At 35.6% G+C, this 23,855-nt stretch overlaps 1 protein-coding gene and 1 long non-coding RNA gene across 2 annotated transcripts in view; both read right to left on the reverse strand.

Annotated features, from left to right (window-relative positions):
- The window catches only part of LOC135200759 (uncharacterized), a 119,344-nt gene extending 103,184 nt beyond the window's left edge, over positions 1-16,160 (reverse strand). The window contains exons 1-2 of the long non-coding RNA XR_010311352.1: positions 15,983-16,160; positions 9,074-9,099 (exon numbers count right to left, since the gene is read on the reverse strand). This is a non-coding gene — a long non-coding RNA (uncharacterized LOC135200759). The remainder of the gene's footprint in view (positions 1-9,073; positions 9,100-15,982) is intronic.
- A 6,872-nt stretch (positions 16,161-23,032) lies between these two features.
- LOC135200489 (uncharacterized) lies at positions 23,033-23,410 on the reverse strand. The gene has a single exon (XM_064229138.1). It carries the CDS (start codon positions 23,408-23,410, stop codon positions 23,033-23,035), a length of 378 nt encoding a protein of 125 aa, XP_064085208.1.
- Positions 23,411-23,855: the final 445 nt, after the last annotated feature.

Here is a 23,855-nt window from a genome sequence, read left to right on the forward strand (position 1 = left end):
GCCGTTGCAAGATTAATGATGGAAAGGAAATCTTTATGAGTCCAGCTTTATGTTCTGTTAAGGTAAATAATGTTGTGTATACACAGTGCCGCACTCTCTACGTATGCGTTTTCATCATCATTTTTCTTTTGATAAATCAAATTGTAAATGTCCCTACTACCATTTCTTCTTCCTGCATTATTGATATCTCTTAATAATAATAATAAGAATAATAATAATAATAATAATAATAATAATAAATTAATTAATTTTTAAATTAATTAATTAATTAATTAATTAATAATTAATTAATAGCTGAACATATGTGAACACTCTTGTCACCAGACTACACCCACGTGAATGTTTTTTACCCAATGATACGTACAGCACAAGGAATAAATTGATGGCAAACGGCTTCAGTTGATGCAAAGATTAATCTGATGGGGTCACCGAACACAAATATAATGATAAGGACAGGCAACCATACCATAGTTATATCTCATGCCAGATACTCTGTCTTAGGTAAAGAAGTATTAATCCACAAATCATACACAGACATACGTACACACAAAAACACATATGAAGTGAAAAATATCCTGTCTTTACTTCACTATTATACTGACTTCGTGTGTGTGTGTGTGTGTATGTATGTATGTATGTATAATGTATGTAGTATGTATGTATGTTATGTCTGTATGTAATGGGTTATGTATGTATGTATGTATGTATGTATATATACTATATATATATATATATGTATATATATATAAGTCAGTCCAGGGAGCCCAAAAATATAATAATGAATTAAAGACAGGTTGTTCTTCACTTTATTTGTGTGTTGTTTTGGGCGTTCTTTGCTGTCAACGAAATGTTTTAACAGCGATTTTTCACGCCTAGTGTGTTAAACTTGACTGTCCATAAAGTTTTGTTACATACACTCGTGACTATATTATACACACAAATATTGAGCCAGATATCGATTTTGCTATACCTTTAAGATTAACAGACACGCAAGGTTAATCATAAATGAAAATGTGCATAATTGGCCAAGTGTTAAAAACTAACCAATCAGCGACCATAGTGGAGACGGGATGATATCGAATCTACGTAATATAAATTGAATGCAAGAGTCTGTTTAATCATCTCTCTCTCTCTCTCTCTCTCTCTCTCTCTCTCTCTCTCTCTCTCTCTCTCTCTCTCTCTCTCTCTCGAAAGCCGTTTACACCAAAGGCTCAGGCACGAAACCCCGACGGAGTAGAAGCCTTCAATTATTTCTCCTCCTAAATTCCACTGGCAAATCCTTGTATTCCTCTCATCAACTTCAGATTGACATTGAACTTTTCCTTCCTTCTCCTTTCAATTTGCGTTTCTGCTATTAGCACCTAGCACGATCCAGAGGCGCCTTCCTAAAGAAGCATCTCGACTCTTAACCCATGGAAAGAAAACAGCTGGTGTACCTTGCTTACAGAAGTAATTACTAAATAATAATGAGGATTGTACGTTGAACAGTTCTCTCTTCACCTCAACTGTCGTCTTCTGGTCAACCATGCAATTATGTTCATGAGCTAAGCAGCACAATAACATTTTTGTCCAGCTCATTTTCATATAATCTAAACGTTTAAGTCAGTATATCTTAATTGCTGCTCAGTGCACTAAAAACCTTCTTAAGGCGTCTTCGGGAAGACATAGATGAGTGGTCTTATCTGCTATATTCTGTTCATATATCTTATAAATCTTTACTTCTTTTCCTTTCTTACTGTCGTGTTTCCCTCTCGTTATCATGCCAGTTAACGCAGCAAAAGAGAATTTAGTTTTGGGCTATCCGATTGTTGTTATTCATATGTATAATACTGTAATAACATTGAATTAGTTCTTTAAACAAAAGCTTCATTTATTACCATCACCATGCATGTAGACTCATTCAGCAATCAGAAAATGGCTCATAACAAAAATCAGTACTCTTATCATATGGGGAGAAAAACCGGTCGCTCTTACAGTTGGCATTAATATCGAAAGTGATGGGAATTGTACTCGTAATCGGTTTAGGATTTTTCCCATTTGCAATGCGTGGAAAATTATAAAGTCAAACGTACCCAATACTACAAATTCATTCAAATGTATTCACTGTAGTACTAATAATTATGTCTGCTTCCGTCAATGGATATTAATGCTAAAAAGGCTAGTAACAAATATAAGTGGCGGTATCAAAAAGGCTTTGAAGTTCCCACGCTTAGGGAGAGAGGGAAGGGGAAAACTAATAAGCCCACATACAGATTATATATATATATATATATTATGATATATATATATATATATATATATATATATATAATATATATATATATATAATATACATAATTAATGTTAATAAATGTTAACCTTCAATGATGGCTAGTTATTAAATCTAAAAGTAAGTAAAAATATTTTGTTTCCGCCCTTTCGGTAAAACCTGCACTATTTCTACTGACCAACAGACGACTTTACCTGCATCCCTAGGTATAAATCATGCAATGAGCATCCGTCCAGAAACAAAGTTGCACCTACACAGAAAGACACAAAATGCTTGAAAATGACTATTAAGTAAACGGCAAAATTTTAAGTGCCTCTTGTACCATTCAAACTAGCTTGTGATTCACACAAGCATATTTTCGTCGTTCCAAAGGAAATAAAACAATTATAATGAAGAGAATAGGAATGGAAGCTCGAGGCGACGAAGTAGTACCTGAGAAAACATCAGTTACTTCTGGAATCTCATCATAAACGACTGCTAAGAGAAATAACAATTTCTTGAGATCCAGTTAATGATAATTTTGTTGGTTCGAAGAAATGTTCTTCACTTAATCGCATCGCTTGGACCTAAATTAATAAGTTATTAAAATCACTTCAAATTCATAACCAACATTCTTTCGGAAACGACGAAAATCATCGTCGCAGAATTTCTCGATCCCTGCGATGGAGAGAAGGGAAAAATAAAAATAAGAAAAAAGAAGAGACCCACGTCTTGCAAGTGACACGGCCAACAGAAGAACTAATTAGAGAGTTTGATCAGGAGAGTATCAAGAACGCATAAAGTTGAACAAATAAATTAATCAGAAATACACCCGCTACTCGGCTCCCCCTTATTTCCCCCCGCCCCGCCCCTTCCCCTCTCCACCAACCATCACTACTACTACCATCACCAGTAACTTGAATAGCAACAAAACAAACTCTCTCTCTCTCTCTCTCTCTCTCTCTCTCTCTCTCTCTCTCTCATATCCACCTGCTTCCCTCTTGCAGAGTTCCATCCGGTCCATTACCACCACCTTCATTCGAACTTTCTCTCTTCCTTCTCCTCCTTCTTCTTCTTCGGCCAATATTCAAAACTTGAGACCACCCTGATTAGAAAGGGGTTCGGAGGTGAAAAGAATTCGATAAATCCCGAATTCTCAAGCAATTAAGGCTTCTAATTCTAAGCTCTCCTCTTCCTCCTCCTCCCCCATCTTCCACCTTTACAAAAGAGAGGGAGAATAAGATTCCCTTAAATATTAATTATGACAGAGGGAGATGTTCAGGGAAGGAATTCCGAAGAAGTCATTTCCCCACTTAAGTATTAGATCGGTCGCCAACGACGGTAAGATTTGTGGGGATATGAAAGGGGCGGCTTCCCCGGAAAATGAAGAACTGGATGTAGTTATAAATTAGGTTCCCAAATGCTTAGGGGACGAGTAGATACTTGCCATAGATTCTGATAAGTCTCTCATCAGTCAATATTCCATTCTTAGGAAGACATCACTCTTTACCTGTCCTGATATTTAAATGTGGAAAACAGGGAAAGGCAGCCTAAAAACTAGCAGAAAGATGCTTAGACATTTACAGGCCGTCACCCTAAAAATAAAAGCAGGTATATAGTAATACAGTACATCTAACAGACTAAAGCTTTAACGTTGGCCAGGGATTGCTGATATCGTTACCATGACTCCGATTACGGCTTCTAATAGTTTTATAAGGCTTCAGCAACACTAAAAAAAAAAATAAATAAATAAATAAAATAAAATAAAAACTGGTAAACGCTCCACAGAATTTGAAGAGTATGAGTTATAGGACTAGAGTATCACCCTGAGAGAAAAGTTTTATTCATTCTGGCTAGCAGCACTTTGTTCTTAGCCTCGCTCTCTGGATAAAAAAGCTCAATTTAGGTCCTGGTGGTGTCTTCAAAATGTCGAAGATCGTGCATTCTACGACTTTGAGTTATACCTTAGAATAACAATCCGGAAACTGGATGGCTAAAAGACCAAAGCAAGTGTGTATCGAAACTTAGTATACTTTGTGCGACTCATGCTAATGTTTTGAAATAAACTCAGTTTACAAAAAAAAAAAAAAAAAAAAAAAAAAAAAAAAGCACATCGGAAGGGGTTATTTCAAAATTCAATGAACTCTGCAATTTTGGCGTTCTAAGACAAAGCAAAGTATATGATGAACACTAAAACGGTTTGTTAGTATGGCTGTGGTGGTACTACTTATGTATAACAAAAAACAAAAAAAAGTATTCCCGGGTGTATTGGTTTTCAAGACAATAAACTAAGACAATAATGGCAGTACTGTCAGCCCTATCTATATATTGCAAGCAGTAACCATCCTCAAAATTAGTTTTTGAAGTTCCAAAGACAGTATTCGTACAAATGGAATGCCTGATCCAGCCATATACAGCGAGGAAACCACATGTCAAAGAAATCCATGCATACAAACACAGCATTCCAAATCTGGGAAAGGGAGATATCGTATGAAGTGAACGACAGCCCAATACAAGGGCCATTCAAATACCTTAATTGTAAACTTGGAAATCATTCATGGGACCGTTAAAAAAAATAAACTACGTGCTATTATATCCCAGCTAGTACTAAACGAGTAGCCTATACGTTTTCCATTTAAAAGAAAGTTATAAGGCTGATTGAATTATTTTTCTATCGTGAAAAGAATGGACATCGACGCTGGTATCAATGCCTAAGCTATATTATTCTATATTTCTAATAGTAAGGTAAATGACGAGCTCATAGAACGTTGTTTTGTCATTAACAATTTGAAATTCTCACAAACTACTGCCATTCTTGTTCTAGCATATGATGTTAGGATGCCTTCTACAAAAGTGTATGAAGATTGTTATAGGAAATGATGGATGATACTCCATTTACTGAAAGAACAAGGTCACTTAGCACACTACCATCGGGAACACGTTCTTTCTGACATTTTCTACCAAAGTAGTCCTGACCTTAGAGTAGAAGAAACCACTGAAAAAAAACTTAAAATAAATAATGGTCACTCCAGAAACATGGATAGTCCTAAGAATTCCATGCTTCCAGACAGTACCATATGCCTTTAAGAGCCCCAAAACACAGACGTATGATGTTGATTGTAAGTAAATTCATGCAAAAAAGACTCAAGGTGCAACAGTACACCAGTTGCTGACTGCATTCTCCTAAAGCCACACTGAGCTGGTGACAAAATACCTCATTGTTCCAAGCACCATACCAATCTAGCATTTATCTTTTCCATGGCTTAACATATGCAACATGTCAATGTAATTTGGTAGTAGCTTGCTGCTAAAAGCCCCGTCCACACGGCCGAGCTTTGCTGGAAGAACTCTGCTCGATGTAACGTCAGAAGCGGGAAAAGTCAGACTTTTCCCGCTGTATGTGCTTCTGACGTCACATCGAACAGAGTTCGTCGAGCAGAGCTCGACCGTGTGGACGGGGCCTTAGTGAGAGTTCCCACACTGCTGGGTGCCATTTTCTCATCATACTTTATTTATAATGTTTAAAATCAATTTCTTTGCATTTACTGATAGGTCTCAATATATAACAAGAAATATTCGTTAAATACCAACCCTTCCAATTAACCGAAATTTAGATGGTGCCTGACATCTACTATCATTTCACTATTGTTGGATTTCAAACTGCAAAGCATGTGGGATTCGTTGTTTGACTGTGCAATGATGAGCACAATTTGTTCCCGAACGAGAAATGTCCCCTGATCTAATTGTGCCGCCTTATTCTGAAGGAATATGCATACTTGAAAATAATTTTCGTCGCCCTCCTTCGTAGTTGCAATCAACCACGTGAATGGTTTAGGTTTTCTGTGGAAAAGTATAATTACTGCAGAATATCTTGCTTGATTCAGTCTAAAGGCCGGTTTTAACTGTTAATGAGCAACTGAAATGACAGTAGGAATAAATATTTCTCAAAAATAAATCTTCATTCTATAATTTTTTCATTACAGTGTATACACTTGGACTTTATAAGGCAATCTTTAATCATGCAAATCCTCATACAGAAAAAAATAACACTTGAAAATGTATTCAGCCTGCTAACAATGTGTACAGTTTAATACAATGGAGCTTTAATGACAAAAAAACAGTGGATCCATATACAAATCAATGTTTTGTGAGAGCAGTATATAAATATCAAAGAAAATGTCAATTATTTAGGGGCACACATTTACACTTCATACACCTTTCTTCCTAGCATCATTCAGGAAGGAAATACAGCTTAGGTGTTTGAGCAGTGTTGTCTAAGCATTCCTGGGAGACGCCAACCCCAGTTAAATATAAACTGCCTTCAGGAAATTCATAGACTACAAAGGCCCGGAACTGATTGAATGAGCATCCTTTTTTTTACCAGGTAGTGTGACAACTATTGTCCTCAAAATAGGTAATATATTACTAGTTATTAACAGTTTATAATAAAGGGGTATTCTTAAAAAGTCACAGACATTCATTAAATCCACAAAATCTGATATTTGTATCAGAAGACTTAATCAACCACATAGGCATTTTTCTTCTGAGGAAGCGACAATGAATCGATTTCAAGATTAAAATCTTGACTTTTCTGTTAAGAGCATGATGAAAGGATCCCAGTCGATGGCAGTCAAATCTGAATGATGGATGCTACACTGATTACATTTATAGTGAAAAGCATTCTTCCTTAGTCATGCCCAATTTCATAAAGATTAGGATGTTCTTCCTTCTTGAATCACTTCTGTTTTGTTTCTCATCGGAATTTAGTGCTATATGACCATTCAGTATGGTACTGACAGTGAGAGAATTACATCAGTGCCAGCTGAAAGGTGCCAGTTCTATCCTCAGAGACAAAATACTTTTCAAAACCTGACTGTAGCTAGCTTTCGTCTCAACTTGTTTGTCCCTAACTCCCTTCATTCTGGCGAGAACTTTACATATATTTATTTTTAACATTTTAGTTGGCGTGCAAATTTTGAACGATGGTTTCAAGTGTTCGAGAAATAGGAGATTAATTGGAGCACAAAAAAAAAAAAACTTCTCTGGATAAATTCGAATAACGGAGAATTGAGTGTTAAACGTACCGTCAAATATTATCATTTGGAAAAAAGGAAAAAAAAAATCCTCAAGTAAATCATGAAAGAGCTCGAATAAAGGAAACTACATAAGGATAAATGTTACATTAAAGAAGTTTACATACTAATAGCACAGTCAATAGGGTTTTATACAATTTACTTGTCATGCGCGGTGCGAAGGGAGTTCGTTACTGGTGCCAAAACACTGAAACTTTTGAAGTTTCAGAGGTGAAAGTAATGAACGACCACCCAAGAAAGCCGCCGTCGATTCAAGTATATATATTTTTACTTTATGTTATACAGTATTAGAATTAATATATTTTTATTTTATTTTACTGCAAGCGTAAAAATAAACAGCTTTAGAAAAGATAATGGTTGTTGTTTGTACAGTTTCAATTGAGTGTTCATGAGCAAGTTTTTAAAATGGCAATAGGATTTGAAACCCAACCAACTTTTTCCTTGGAAAAAAATTTAAACTTTCCATATAGTATCAATAATTCTGTATATCGTTCTACACATACTCCTTGGACACGAGATATATTTTGGGTAATAATCAAGGGTCTCCAGGGGCTGATTAGAAAAAAAAAATGTGAGAAAAACGCGTTTGTAAACTGGCATTTTCAAACACGCATATCACCACCCTTGTTAGATATAATGGGATTTTCGACCACTTTCAAGTCTACATAAGCAAGTACGCTTTTCCATGGGTAAAGTAGGATATTTCTAGGAGACTGGAGCAAAAAAAAAAAAAAATGCGACTTGGAGCTCTGGGATCCCTTAAAATTGTGAACGCCTCAAATTCTATTCCACACCGACCACCATCTTAGAGTCGCACGTCTACGCCATACAGATCTAATCAATCACGATCCCATATCAAATGTAATTGAGCTAATCAATCAGCAAACTCATCATACCACATAACATCCAATCAACTCATCAATCACATTAAACTATAAAATTCCTAATTTAGTAACTGATCACTTGACGATGGAGAGGGAAGAGTTCTCATTAATTCCGTAATTATAACAGGAAAGGATGTTACTGACCAATAGCCCTACTTCGGCGCAATCGAGTCTGCTGTACAGACGCTACTCCGTATCATCAAGGCCAAAGAAAATAAATCTATCTATCGGTGGTCTCGGCATAATGCTGTATGAAACTTTAACCACGACCCGGTGGTGGTCTATCCTACATCGTTACCAGATAATGGCTAACTTTAACCTGACTAAGATAAAAAATACTGAGGCTAGATGGCTGCAATTTGGTATGTTTGATGATTGGAGGGTGGACGATCGACATACCAATTTGCAGCCCTCTAGCCTCAGTAGTTTTTAAGATTAGAGGGCGGACAAAAGTGTGGACAGAAAAAGCGGGACAATAGTTTTCCTTTACAGAAAACTAAAAATGGATCATAAAACACGCTGTTCTAAACAAGAGATAGTTAACAACAATAACGAATTAAAAACTAAAGTTACAAAGGATAAATAAACTTTAAACGTAGCACTAGGTTGCTTGACTTACACTAATATTTCAAAATCTTCTTCGGTTCCTTTCTCCGTCTTTATCATATTGGCGAATGAAAACGGATACTGAATACCACGCCAGGAAATGCTTTTTCATTTCCATATTCCTAAACACTCACCTAAATTATTCTTATAAAATTCATGAGATACTAAACTTAACAACCATCAAACTATGTTAAATTCAAAGTTATTTTTAAAGTAAAAAATGAACTAGTGAAGTCGCTTACCTTTATCCCAAGAACCCAAGTTCCATCTGAAAGGCAAAGAAAAAAAAATACTTAAAACCTTATTACCTTTAATTACAAGCATGAACATGTGTGAATATATAAGAACATATACATATATATATATATATATATATATATATATATATATATATATATATATATGTATATATATAATATAAACCATACATATATAACATATTATATAATATATATACATATATATAGCATATATATATATTTGGTAAATATATATCTATAATTAAAATTATATATATTATATATATATAGATATATATATATATATATATATATATATATATGTAATATATATATATTATATATATATATATATATACATATATATATATAGATATACATATATATATATGGATATATATATATTTAAATATATCTATATTTATATAATATATATATATATATGTATATATTATATATATATATATATATAATGTGTGTGTGTATATATTATATATATATGTGTGTGTATATATTATATATATATATATATATATATGTTATATGTATATATATATATATATATATATATATATATACACACGTGGTGTTTTGTATATATTTACATAATTTTTTTACTCACATCAGGAACAGACCCCAGTATTTCAAATGAGAGTCCAGAGTATTACCAATTGACCCAAACAGGTTACTCGAGAAGTTGGAACCTAAGTACTCCATACCTGAGGTTTTTGCTAACTTCAGGTATGGAATTTTCAGATTCCAACTTCCTTAAAGACTTGTGAGGGTGAATTGGTAACATCCTGGCCTCTTATTTGAAAGAACGGGGTTCGATCCCGATGAGAGTCAAATTTGTCATAATATATATATATATATATATATATATATATATATATATATATATATATATATGTATATATATACTATATATATATATATAACATATTATATATATATATATATATATATATATATATATATAGAGAGAGAGAGAGAGAGATGAGAGAGAGAGAGACGAGAGAGAGAGAGAGAGAGAGAGAGAGAGAGTACAAGAACATTTCCACAGAAATAAATTTCTGACTTACATCGGGACCGAACCCGGTCTTTCAAGTGAGAGGCCAGATATGCATATTCACACGCGCGCACACACACACACACACACACACACACACACATATATATATATATATATATATATATATATAATATATATATATATATATATATATATATATATATATATATATATATATATATATATATATCACAAAGCAGCTTGGTAGTTCAATTACTTTCTTTCTAAATTTTTGAAGTTGGCAGAAAACATTTTTTTGTCCATATACCCTATTTAAATGTAATTTAAGACATTTAAACACCATCATGGTTTTATTTTCAGTGGCAAATGAATACAAAACGCAGATAAGGGGGTTATTTACAAACATTCTATAAGAAGAAATTTGGGTGTTAGCCAATCAGAGCATTGTACTATAATGACAGTTAAGTAAGGGAAGATGATGGTTGGAATGGATTGTAACACACTCCCTGCTTGCTCTTGGTTCAATCAGTGGGTACGATTGATGATCATCACAGTTTGTCGGAGGGTCATGGCAGCGTTTCAAGTGTCACAAGAATGACTATTTCTCCTTAAGATGATAATCTACAGTTTCCTTCTTTACTAAATGCAGTCCGAGAATGGACGGGCACAGAGGATTTCTCATGTAGTCCAGAAATTTCTGCCCCTGCTCCCAATTGTGTTTATTCAAGTAATGCTGCTTTATGAAACCATCTTGAAGGTGGTTGATCGAGTTCCTCGACAGATGAATCTTCATCACACCAATATATGAAGGTTGGGAAGAGCCACATTCCTACTTTTAATCACTGGTCCTTAATGATTGGTAAACCTCTCTCTCGGGGTGTTGAACTATCCACTCTCCACTATTGTGGTTGGCATGCTCGAGTTCATTGTGAATAGCTCCATTTGATGATTTCCACTCGCATAAACCGATAGTAATTTCAGATTGGTGGCCTTGATGTGTGTAGATTGAGGTTTCAAAGTTATCTTCCCAACTGTTAAGAAGGACATCGAGGAAGGGAAGCTTGTTGATGGATGATAAGGTTCCAATAAAGGGGCCCCTCCCTACAGGAAGCCTTTCTCAGTGAATAACCGAAAATGTAAGGCCATCATAACCAGAGCACTGTTCATCTAAAGCAGCATGTCACCGTCACTAAAGTCCTATTCTCAAATTCTGACATCATTTATCTCGCAATCAGATAAGAATATCACAGCCAATGGTACTTAACAGCTTCCCTCAGTGTTGGGTCATTCTTCATGAATGTCTCTGTCAACAGATCCATCAAATACGTAGGAAAGAAGTTGGATGATGACAATACTACCACTCCGTTCAACGGTTAAAAGGCGACATGGAAACCCCTACTTGGCATCTGACAAAGGAACCCCTTCAAAAGCCTCATGGGCATGTTGCACAAACAGATCGACCGTTTTGGAATCATACCTACCTATCGTCATGACGGTGCCATTAAGAGGCACCACCAGAAGCATAGCCTCCATTTCATTTGAGAACCGTTACTAGAAGGAACAGAACTACTAAGCTATAAGAAGAATCCTCTGCGCCTCTTCATTCTCGCGGCTTTATAATAATTATACTAAAAAAGAAACGCAACAAGCTTATATACAGTCTGAAGAATCATTCACACTGCAGGTGCTGAAACTCCTTCATGACCTTAGGATAATCTTAGAGGATCACCAACTACCCGCTGACTGGACGAGGGAATGACTGACCTGCAGCTTCAGTTACAGCCCGACTAACCAACATCTCCGGGGCCTTTGGTTTACATACAATGACAAAGAGTCGAATTTGGCCATTTATATATATAATATATATATATATAATATATATATATATATATATATATATATATATATATGTGTGTGTGTGTGTGTGTGTGTATATATATATATATATATATATATATATATATACGTATACATATACAATATTTATACATATATGAGTATATATATTTATATTTACATTATATATATACATACATTATATAACGTATATATATTTATATATACATTATATAAATACATTCTACACTTATGTATGTATGTACGTCTGCATATTAGTGGTGCACAGATTTAAAGAGCTAACTTGAAATTTCAAGTAGGTACGCAACATTTAATCTCTGTTATCAATAACACCTCTGATGTCGAGATATACATCAGGACTATGTAAAAATTTACCTTGTATCTGTCATGTTTCTTGCGAAGAAATTGTGATTTCAAAACTGAGATAGATAAAAAGGTGTAAAAATACAGTATACTGAAAACAAATTGTAATAATAAAGTTCTTAATATGTGCAACGAATACCTCGCTTTCACAATATCTGATAAAAAGTAAGGCTATTACTGTAATTCCACTAAATTCTTTCTTGTGAAAAATATCACGTATTGAGTGCATATCCTCATTAGAGACAAAAGAAAGATCACGTCAGTATCAACATTATTAATAGACATAAAAGCCGCAACAAATCATGTAATTGTTCCACATATATAAACACTAAATAACAAAGAGGAGCCAAATGGAGTATATACATTTATTATTCATACGTCAAGGAGGCAGAGAATGACATCGACAAATATAAAACCTCCCCGGCAGCTTATCAAACCATGAATATATTCCTCAGTCGCGCCTCAACATATCAGAAAAAAAAAAAGAATGACGATCGAGATACTGTGGAGACAAATGAATTCATACATTTCCACTGGCAGCACTTTGACAGGTATATATGATTAATATTAACTGTACGAATGAGAGCTAACAATGAAGTTTTGTTTACTCTTCTCCTAAGTATACTATCTAAGTATACTACACAGTAACTCTGCATTAAAATTAGAATTCTCGCATATAGAATTAGCCTCCAGAAGATTTTGACGAAGACTTTTCTCATAAACAGTGTGCTTTTCAAAATGATGAATCCTAAATAAGAAAATGGGTGCAGACACTCCATATAGATCTCGCAGTCGAGAGAGAGAGAGAGAGAGAGAGAGAGAGAGAGAGAGAGAGAGAGAGAGAGAGAGAGAACTTCATAATCTTTCGCAGACATAATAATAAGAAATGCCTCCCAAGAGAACACTATAGTTGTTAGTTTCTTGAAAGCAATGCGCATTTAAACAGCACCACAATATCAGTTCACTAATACAAATTTGGATAGTGCAATGATTACCGGAAGGGGCTAAAATTTTAACGGGTCATTGCTTGATTATAAACCTTTAAAGAAAAAAAAAAGCAACACTCCAACATTAGCAGTTTAGAACTGATTGGCTCTCTCTCTCTCTCTCTCTCTCTCTCTCTCTCTCTCTCTCTCTCTCGACTTAATAAGCTACATCATAGATGGGTTTCGCCTCCGCTTTCATTGGAGAAAAATTATACAGTGATCTTCATAATGGGGTAAGTTTTGCCTGATCAAGGACGCGCGATTATCGTTCAACGATTGCTCCCTGGCGGCCGAGGAGGCTCTCCATACGAGGAATTCTGGCACGCCCCTCAGGCCTCGGGAAACTTCCTAAGACGATGGCTCAAAACCGAATTAGGGAGAATATCGAATTATACCTAATCTATCAGTGCCAATAATTAAAAATACGCAAGGAAGCGCTGATCTTATTAAATTTGGAAATTGATCTGCCAAGACTCTATTGAACATTGGAAAGTCCGTATTGAAGGCGTTGCTCGCGCCCTACCACCCCAGCCCGCCCAATCCAAACAGCTCCCCTCCCCCCCACCCACCCCCATTCTCATCAAATCACGCTCTTCCTTGGTGGTCCTCGATGAAAAGGGGAGGTGGGGAGGGGGAGGGGGAGGGGGAGGGAGAGGAGGAGGAGGAAGATAGCGGAGTAGAAGGAGATGTGGAAATTTGATGATGGAGTGGAAAACCCAACATTAGTTCACTTTAATGTCATGAATGTCCTGAATAAATCAGGATCATTAAAAACAGGCCTAAAAATGTCGACCTTGGATTGAAAAGCATGTGTTTTTGGGGCAGCAAAAGAATATATATATATATATATATATATATATATATATATATATAATTATATATATATATATATATGTATATATATATAATATATATATATAGATATATATATAATAAATATATATATATATATAAAATATATATATATAATATAGATAGATATATATACATACATATATACAATATAATATATATATATATATATATATATAGATATATATATACATATATATATATATATATATTATCTATTATATATATCTATATATATATATATATATAATATATATATATATATATAACAAGTTTACTTTATGGTAAATGTGAAGTCAATACGCCTGCATATCTTTGATTAAGTGGCTGTTACTAAACCAGTTCTGAAAGGTACAATTGATTTTTTGACCCTCAGTTCACGAAGACCTGTTCTGAATTTATCAGCCATGTCCAAAATGTGATTCCACTGAAAAGCTAGTTATTTACATGGGAAAGGTTAACATTCTCCATCGGAGAATCAGTCAGCTTACAGGTAATTATATGCAAGGAAGACTACTGAATGCTCTTTGGAAATGATGATTGCCGGATAAAGCGGTGTCGGGTTTTACAGAATCTTCATGCGGCATTTGATGCGGCCATGCCTGAACTACTTCTAAAATAATTTACGGTCAACCAAGATTGTCGCTGAAGCCCTGCGTATGTGAAAACAATTTCCAGGGAAAGTAGTTCTTGAACTTACAGGAAGAAGCGTATCCTAGGTAGTGTGTTTGGTCCAGTCCTATCCTGTATCTACTCGAGTGGTTTGTCATATATACCACAGACATGAAGTAAAGTTCAAGCTAGTATTTGAAAATAAGACTATGGGGCAAAGAAAAATAGTGAGACTTCATGACACTGAAATCAATCATAATAGTCATCCTGTCCAAACAGCTGATTACGTACGTAACTTAAGAGTGCTACTAAACTTGAATTTTTCTGTCAGTGCAGGAAAATATAATTTAAGGGCAGCTGGATATAATCTTTAAAATACTGATTTTATTTAGATATGCCTTAGTGAGGATCCTTATGGCAGTAGCAGAGTTGATACTGCAACTCTACTAAGAGACAATGGAAATTTCTAAGTATGCAAAACAGAGCTGCAACACTATAAAGGGTGTCGCACTTCGGGATAGGATTACTATTAACTTACTCCTACTGCTTATTAAAGCTAGATTAACGTTTAAAGTATGTAATGACTTCTTAAACCATTATTGCGTGATGTTCGAGATTCGCTGTACAAAATACAGCCAACAAATCGTATAAACACAGTAACAGTTACAAATAGTTGCAAACAGCAGCCCAAAGGCTGAACAATAAACTATCTCCCACTAGATATCAGGTAGTTTAACGATGAGGAGACTCATATAGAAACTAACGATTTCCTCATTAAGTGTTGTCATTTTGAACTACGCCGATGTCTCCACAATCATGCATATTAGTATCTATGATAAAACAAGAGTAGGGCAACCACCTAAAGACTATAACTAAGGCACGATAAGATAAAAAGATTCTGCGCTTAACAGATCAATAAGGGAAATTTTAGGTTTGATGAATAGAAAATTTTTCGCCAAAATACAAAAACCTAATATATAACTTAGGTACTCTGAACTATGAAGATTTTCAGGATGCAGGAGAGAAAGTGAACGGAGCGAATAGCATTAATACAGGCTATCAGCGTATTCTCAGAGGGTGTCTGGAGAGTGACCTAAAGTTGGAATGTTTGAGATAAGGTACGAGAGAGAGTTATGCTTGTACCCGGCGCCTGGGATGCATGTAACCTACTTTTGCAGTTATATCCTAGAAGCACTGAATATGAATTACCTCGGACGCAACAAGGCTGTCGATACTCTGAAAAGGTCGAAGGAAGTCACGGTTCCAAAGGCACCTACAGATGTAGATCGGCTCGCGCATGGTAATTTATATCTTGAAAGAGTTGCTGAGACGTCACAAAGCGCATACAGAGACTACATTCGCACATGCAAAAACGCACACAGGCACTTCAATGTCTTCATCAAACAAGAACTACGTCAACAGAATAACAGACCCTGTCCAATGTCCACTCACGCATGCGCCATTTGAACCAAAACACGAGCGAGCGAGACTTCCCAATTGGTCCATTACCACAACACCTGCCTTCGTAAAAACTTACGACGCATCTTTTAAGACTTCTTTACAACGCTGAAACTGCTGCAGAAAACCATCATCGAATTATACCCATCAGATACTGGGTCAGCGACCCATCATTCTCGGATGCATTACCAAAGGAGACCCTGCTTAAGTCGCCATCAACCCTCGGACCGTTAACCATCTAATCATTTTGACTCCTCGGCGTTAACCATCTTTACAGCACTTAAGGTATGTGGTCAACATTCACAACCAGGGAAATCATCGTTGTTGACGGAGATGTTGCTTAGCATGAAAGTACAACCTAAACATTCTGCTTAAGCACCCTGCCAAAAACATTTGGGTGTTAAGCTTACACACACACAGACACACACACACACACAGACACACAGACACACACACACACACATATATATATATAATATATATATATATATATATATATATATATATATATATATATATATATATATATATATCTAATAAAAGGAGCCCATAAAAACACAACAAATGTAGAAGAGAAAAGTACTATATTTCAGAGACTGCTGTCTCTCTCTTCAGGTATATGAATCAGCGGGGGTGACCTAAATGGCTTACTTGTGGACGAATCTCTTGGTATAAATACCACCTTTTCTGTAAACTTTTCTCATTCATATACCTGAAGAGAGAGACAGCAGTCTCTGAAATATAGTACTTTTCTCTCTACATTTTGGTGTTTTTATGGGCTCCTTTTATTAGATGGAATTCTGTTGTTACAGAACATTTTACCAGCCATCATATATATATATATATATATATATATATATATATATATATATATATATATATATATATATATATATATATATATATATTATATATATATATATATATGATGATATATTATTTCAGGATCAAAATACTTATACGTATATACTAAATATATATACAGGATCAAATGCAAATATATATGGATTAAATATAACGAATTATGTGGTATTATGACAAAAGAAGGAGTCAGAAGATGGCAGATCGTATGCTAACCGAGGTTGAAATAAATGCTGCACCAACCCCCTTCAACATGCACTCTTCGCTTATATTAATAAATGAAGTGTGCATGTTGAAGGTGAATAAAATAAAAGAGTATGAGTATCTTATATGGTTTCAATTGTATTTGTGGTGCAATTATTGAAAGGATGAGAAATATGGAGATACTCAGAAGGTATAAAAGAATGGTAAAAGTGAGTGGATGGATCATAGTACTTTGTGACGGTTTGGCCGTGTGGGAAGAATGGAGAATGGTAGTTGGCCAAAGAGTGCTTTAATTCCAATGTGTTAAGAGGGAGAGGGAGAGGGAGAATGAAACATAAAATGTCCCGGATAAAAGGTGCGGAAGAGTTACTGGAAAGACAAGGCCTTCAAATTCCTAAAGAACAAGAGTGCATAGGACATAGTGGTGAACTGCATTATTTATTAATCGTGCGAGTGTTCAACATATTGGAGATGGGTCTTCAGTAAAAGTGTATGAAGTGGAGGCTTTCTGCATACGGGATTCATCCATGATTTATTCATGAATGTGACAGCTAGGAAAACCTGAATAAAGCTAATGCTGAGTATATATATATTATAGTATATATATACTATATATATATATATAATATATATATATACTATATATACATATATATATATGATATATATATATATATATATATGTATATATATATGCGTGTGTGTGTCTGTGTGTGTTTGTATGTGTGTATACGTATATACATATATATATTTACACACACACACACACACACATATATATATATATATATATATATATATATATATATATATATATATATATATACACACACACACACGTGTGTAGGACGGTAAGAAAATGACATTATTATTATCATCAACTACACATCAAGGCATTTTACGAATACAGTCTACCAGAAACCAAATATGCTAATTCCCTAGTACGACAGACATCGCAACGAAAGATATACGAAATGTTTGAGAGAGATCCTTTGTAAGATAAAAGTCCGGACAATATATCTGACAGTTCAACTATGGCGCTAAATGTGATAAAATTATTAAAAGCTTCAAGTCGACAGTTTAATATTTTCCGTACAAGATTGGAATCTGTTAAGTCTATGTCAACTGATTTATCACCAACAACTGCTATCTCATCATGCCAACAACATAAGTCACGATTATTGACAGTTCCGCATACAAAAGCGCACGCGCGCGCCCGCAGGTGCGTACGAGTGTGTGTGTGTGTGTGTGTGTGTGTGTGTGTGTGTGTGTGTATGTTTGTACAAATATGAATTTTCCCTATTACTTGGCGACTTTTCCTCAACCTTTCAATTTCAACAAAATGCTTCTATTTAAATAAAAAAAATTTTTGAAGACAAAAATTCATGAGAAGTATCTGGTAGTGATGCTTTTCTAAGGTGGACAAAACAACTCAATCTCGCTTCCCTTTCATGATTTATTTCACGCTAATGTCATTCTTCTGTATAGGGTCATCCATATATAACTTTTATGACGACTCGTCCCTCACATCAAGAACCCATTGTATGAACAAGAAGTAGACGCCGCAAAGAATCCAATGTACATTACCTGTTATCAAGAGGTTCGCTGTCTAAACAAGAACTAGATGCCACGCTGTACACATACATAACATACGTGTGAGTGATAAATACTCGTTCGAAGTAATCGGAGTCATGAATCTGCCCCTGTGGCATCCGATAATCTCGACCGCCTTCTCAAAGACTCGTTTGTTCAATGGCGTATGGCACCGAGATACGATACCAACCCCCGACCCGGAGGCCGAGAGACATTTTGACGAGTTCTAATCTCAATTTAATCGGAGGGTTTTTTTTTTTTCTTTTCCGAGCTGCGTATCATCGAGGAATAGTTTTTACTTTTCGTTTATCTCGCGAACATCAGCTCCTCCTCCTCATCGATGTGACGCCATGTCGCGCAGCGGAATAAAAGAAGGGCAAGCCAATTTATGGCTCTGGTTTTTGGTATCAATAACGCACCACAAGATAAACATACCAGGGTTGCCCCATCTCTCTCTCTCTCTCTCTCCTCTCTCTCTCCTCTCTCTCTCTCTCTTCGTTGGGAGGGGAGTGGATGAAGTAAGGAATGACGTCTACCCATAGAGGCAATAAATCGTGCCAGAGTAATTCTCTCTCTCTCTCTCTCTCTCTCTCTCTCTCTCTCTCTTGAACTGTGTTTAAAACTCTCTCGCAAGAGAAGGTTAGATTATTTCGCTCTCTCCTCCTCCCCCTACCCGTTGTCATTCTCAACGGCCATTTTACAGTTCAAATCAGCATTTTATTACCGATGTCTTATCTCGCCTGTCGCCAGACAAAGGAGGGGAGGCTGCAAGGGGAGGAGAGGGGAATAGAGGGGAGGTCAAGTCTCAAGACAGATCATGCCCTCACGATCTCTATCTCTAAGATCTGGATTGATTATTCTTCTTTTAATTCATGGCACATTTATGATGCTCAAGTATGCCTTATGGCATTTCGAGAGGCTAAGTCGAGATTATTCTCGTTGTCATTAATTCCGTTAATTCTACAGTAATAATACTGATATAATAATAATAATACTGTCCGTTTGTTTAAGAAAACCTGGCGGATCTCTAAAAATAACAATAATACAACAGGGTCGATATAAAGAAATTGGTACGTTAGTCTAATTTCTAATATCAACTTGAAGTCACTTAAGTGTCTTTTGACAAAGTTACAAGAACAGTCTAGAGTACTTCAATGGGGCCAAGATGAGGAGCCACAGCTATGTATGCAATTATTCGCCCTTGGGGTTACTCAAATTGTATGGCAGTTGGGGGTCACAGATTTAGGCATTGTCATAAATCTAATAGCTTTAATCTGTTGAAACAAATAGTCTTCATTCACGTAAGGCCAAAAATTCACCCATGAGCATTCCAAATGAGGAAGTGCTATCTGGAAATTACTGCATGTTACTGAGATACTGATATTTAAGAAAGAAAAAAAAAAGATATGAAGGAGAATGTCATACCTTTCTATTAAAGGCATAAAGGGGAAAACCCCTTAGTACATCATGGCATCTATGTATTTATGCGAGAGTATCTACCTATATAAAAATAGAAGCAATGTTATTTTTTCCTCTTGAATTGATCATCAATAAGCACTTGCCCTGATCTCATCCATGTTCGTTTGACGTCGTGAGTTTGGATCAATGTTCAAATGACAGATTTCTAACTTAGACTGATGCTATCGAGCACGGAAGACTAAATTCTTAGGTTTTCACCCACATTACATCAAAGACCACCACTACTAAAAATAATCATAAATACTATCAGCATATATTTGAGGACGTAAAATGGGGAAAACTCGCTAGTTTGAAAACTGCGGAACAAAAAAAATATAAAAGAATTAAAAACCTTGGAGATGCATCATGAATATCCTTCTTACTATTATCAAAATGCAGAAGGACAGACAAAAAATACATTATTACACTATATCTTATTATGTTTGCTTCAAAGGTAAGTGTGTGTGTGTGTGTGTGTGTGTGTGTGTGTGTGTGTGTGTGTGTAAAGGCCTAAGTGAAATTTCATGGGATTTTATCTACCGCAATTCTCAAATCATCTCCAGCCTCCCTTCTCATAGTTCTCACCCATCTCGGTCTGTGTCTCTCAACTCTTCTGGCACCCACATGAGCCCAACAGACGCTATGAAATACTATTCTTTCAGGGACTGTGCGAAGGACATGTCTAAGACATTTTCATCTTGCTTTTATTATTATCTCGTCTACATATGGAACTTCTGTAACTTCCTTTTAGCATCAGACCTAACTCTATCCTGCCATATGAATCCTGTTATCCTTTAGGCTTTATTCTCCAATCAATAAAACCTTTTAGATATAGTACTAGACTTCAGTATGTTATTTTCATAGGTAATTTCAGTCTTATTAAGCCGCCTCACTTTGGTTTGCCCCTTTTAGTCTTCCACATAATACCAACTACCTAGAGAGTCTTTACTAGATATCATGGTTCCTCAACATACGAAAGATTCAGCTTCATTAATCCTTTATCCATTTAGTATGAATTTCTCCCCCTGTGCATACTCTGTCCTCATTACTTTTGTCTTAGATTTATTTCAAGTTCCACCCCTCTACATAAATGATGCAATCCACTAAAGAAGCTTGGTAAATTATGTGGTGTTTTACTCCTGTCTAAACCTCTTCCATTTACTACCATTTGTTTTTTAGTATAAAATATATAAAAAAAGGGCAAAATGTATAGATGAAATAATATTCCTTTATAGCACCCCACTATTTACTGCAAATTCTCATGACAAGACCCAACCAACATTCATTTTACATCTACTTCGTTCTTGGTATTTTCAATTACATATTTGATGGAAGTGCCATAATGACGCAAGTTAAGTATATCCTAGTTTAGCCAGACCACTGAGCTAATTAACAGCTCTCCTAGGGCTGGCCCGAAGGAGTATATATTTTTACGTGGCTAGGAACCAATTAGTTACCTAGCAACAGGACCTACAGCTTCTTGTGAGATCCGAAACCACTTTATATCGAGAAAAGTATACTGACGCAAGACTTTCATAATATTGGTCGTGTATACTGTCAAATGGATTTTCGTAATCAGCCGAATGATTTTTTTTTAAATTCCATACACTGCTGCACAACACGTCTTACCCAAATATTGGATCTGAACAACTCCTGCCTTATTTATCTCTAAGCTTTTCATTAATTCCTTTCTCCAGCCTTTTGAGAATAGGAGTACTTAATATTCTTATAACAACCAACATAAGTGCAATGCCCTATAGTTAATGCGTTCAGCCAGGTGACTTTTTTTTTTTTTTTTTTTTTTTTTTTTTTTTTTTTTTTTTTGGTAACTTTTCTATGACTTCCAATTGCCTATCATCAAGTTTTGTTTCCTCATTCCATATTCTGCGAAACAGTCTAATAAGTAAACATTGATTCAAACATAATATGGTGTTTTCCATCTCCTAAGCTTCTTTATAACTGATTGATTCCACTTCAAAAAATGATTTACATATTTCTCATAAAAAGCTCTGCTCAGCTTGCCTGTCTTCTTCTACTGAGAAGTATTTTCCTCTTCTTGTTTCTTTCATCCATATATATGCCATTAATAATTTTGTGCCATAAAACCGATGCCACTCCCTAAATACATGGCTTTGTCAACATCAACATCATCAGCCTGGTTGTCCAAATATTCTTTCTTACCTCTTGGTCTTCATTTAGCTTCACTGTCTAGACTTGGGCATTCAGCATGTATTCATTTGTGTTCTTCACATCCTTCCTGAGATTTGTCTACATGTACCGTCTGCTTCTGTCTGTTCTTCATTGTATCCTATGTCACCTTCTTCTCCTGTCTGTTCTTCATTGTATCCTATGAATCACCTTCTGCTTTTCTTTTGTATGTTCTTCGTTGATTATCCTATGTCACCTTCTCTTCTGTGTCTGTTCTTCATTATGTATTTCCTATGTCCAGTTCTTTCTCCTGTCTTTGTTCTTCGTTGTTTTATCCTATTGCCAACCTTCTTCATCCTGTTTCTGTTCTTCATTAGTTATCCTATGCTCACCATTTCGTGCTTTATACTGTCATCTGTTATCTTCATTGTAATCCTAATTGTTGGCACCTTTATCTTCTCCTGTCTTGTTCTTCGTTCGTTGTCATCCAAGTATGGTCACCTTCTGCTTCTGTCTGTTCTTCATCGTATCCTAATGTCAACCTTCTTCTCCTGTCTGTTCTTCATTGTATCCTATGTCACCTTCTGCTTCTGTCTGTTCTTCATTGTATCCTATGTCACCTTCTTCTCCTGTCTGTTCTTCATTGTATCCTATGTCACCTTCTGCTTCTGTCTGTTCTTCATTGTATCCTATGTCACCTTCTTCTCCTGTCTGTTCTTCATTGTATCCTATGTCACCTTCTTCTCCTGTCTGTTCTTCATTGTATCCTATGTCACCTTCTGCTTCTGTCTGTTCTTCATTGTATCCTATGTCACCTTCTGCTTCTGTCTGCTCTTCATTGTATCCTATGTCACCTTCTTCTCCCGTCTGTTCTTCATTGTATCCTATGTCACCTTCTTCTCGTCTGTTCTTCATTGTATCCTATTGTCCCCACCCTTCTTCTCCGGTCTGTTCTTCATTGTATCCTATGTCACCTTCTTTCTTCCGGTCTGTTCTTCATTGTAATCCTATGTCACCTTCTTCTCCGGTCTGTTCTCATTGTATCCTATGTTACCTTCTTCTCCTGTCTGTTCTTATTGTATCCTATGTCACCCTTCTTCTTCCTGTCTTGTTCTTCATTGTATCCTATGTGTCACCTTCTTCTCCGGTCTGTTCTTCATTGTATCCTATGTCACCTTCTTCTCCTGTCTGTTCTTCATTGTATCCTATGTCACCTTCTTCTCCTGTCTGTTCTTCATTGTATCCTATGTCACCTTCTTCTCCGGTCTGTTCTTCGTTGTATTCTATGTCTCATCGTCACCCCATAAAGAATATTATTATTATTATTATTATTATTATTATTATTATTATTATTATTATT

The sequence above is a fragment of the Macrobrachium nipponense genome, chromosome 27, assembly GCF_015104395.2.
Source record: "Macrobrachium nipponense isolate FS-2020 chromosome 27, ASM1510439v2, whole genome shotgun sequence".
NCBI lineage: Eukaryota > Metazoa > Arthropoda > Malacostraca > Decapoda > Palaemonidae > Macrobrachium > Macrobrachium nipponense.

Coding starts and splice junctions, on each gene's coding strand:
- LOC135200489 (XM_064229138.1), bottom strand. CDS start 23,410: ATGAAGAACAGACGAGAAGAAGGTGACATAGGATACAATGAAGAACAG.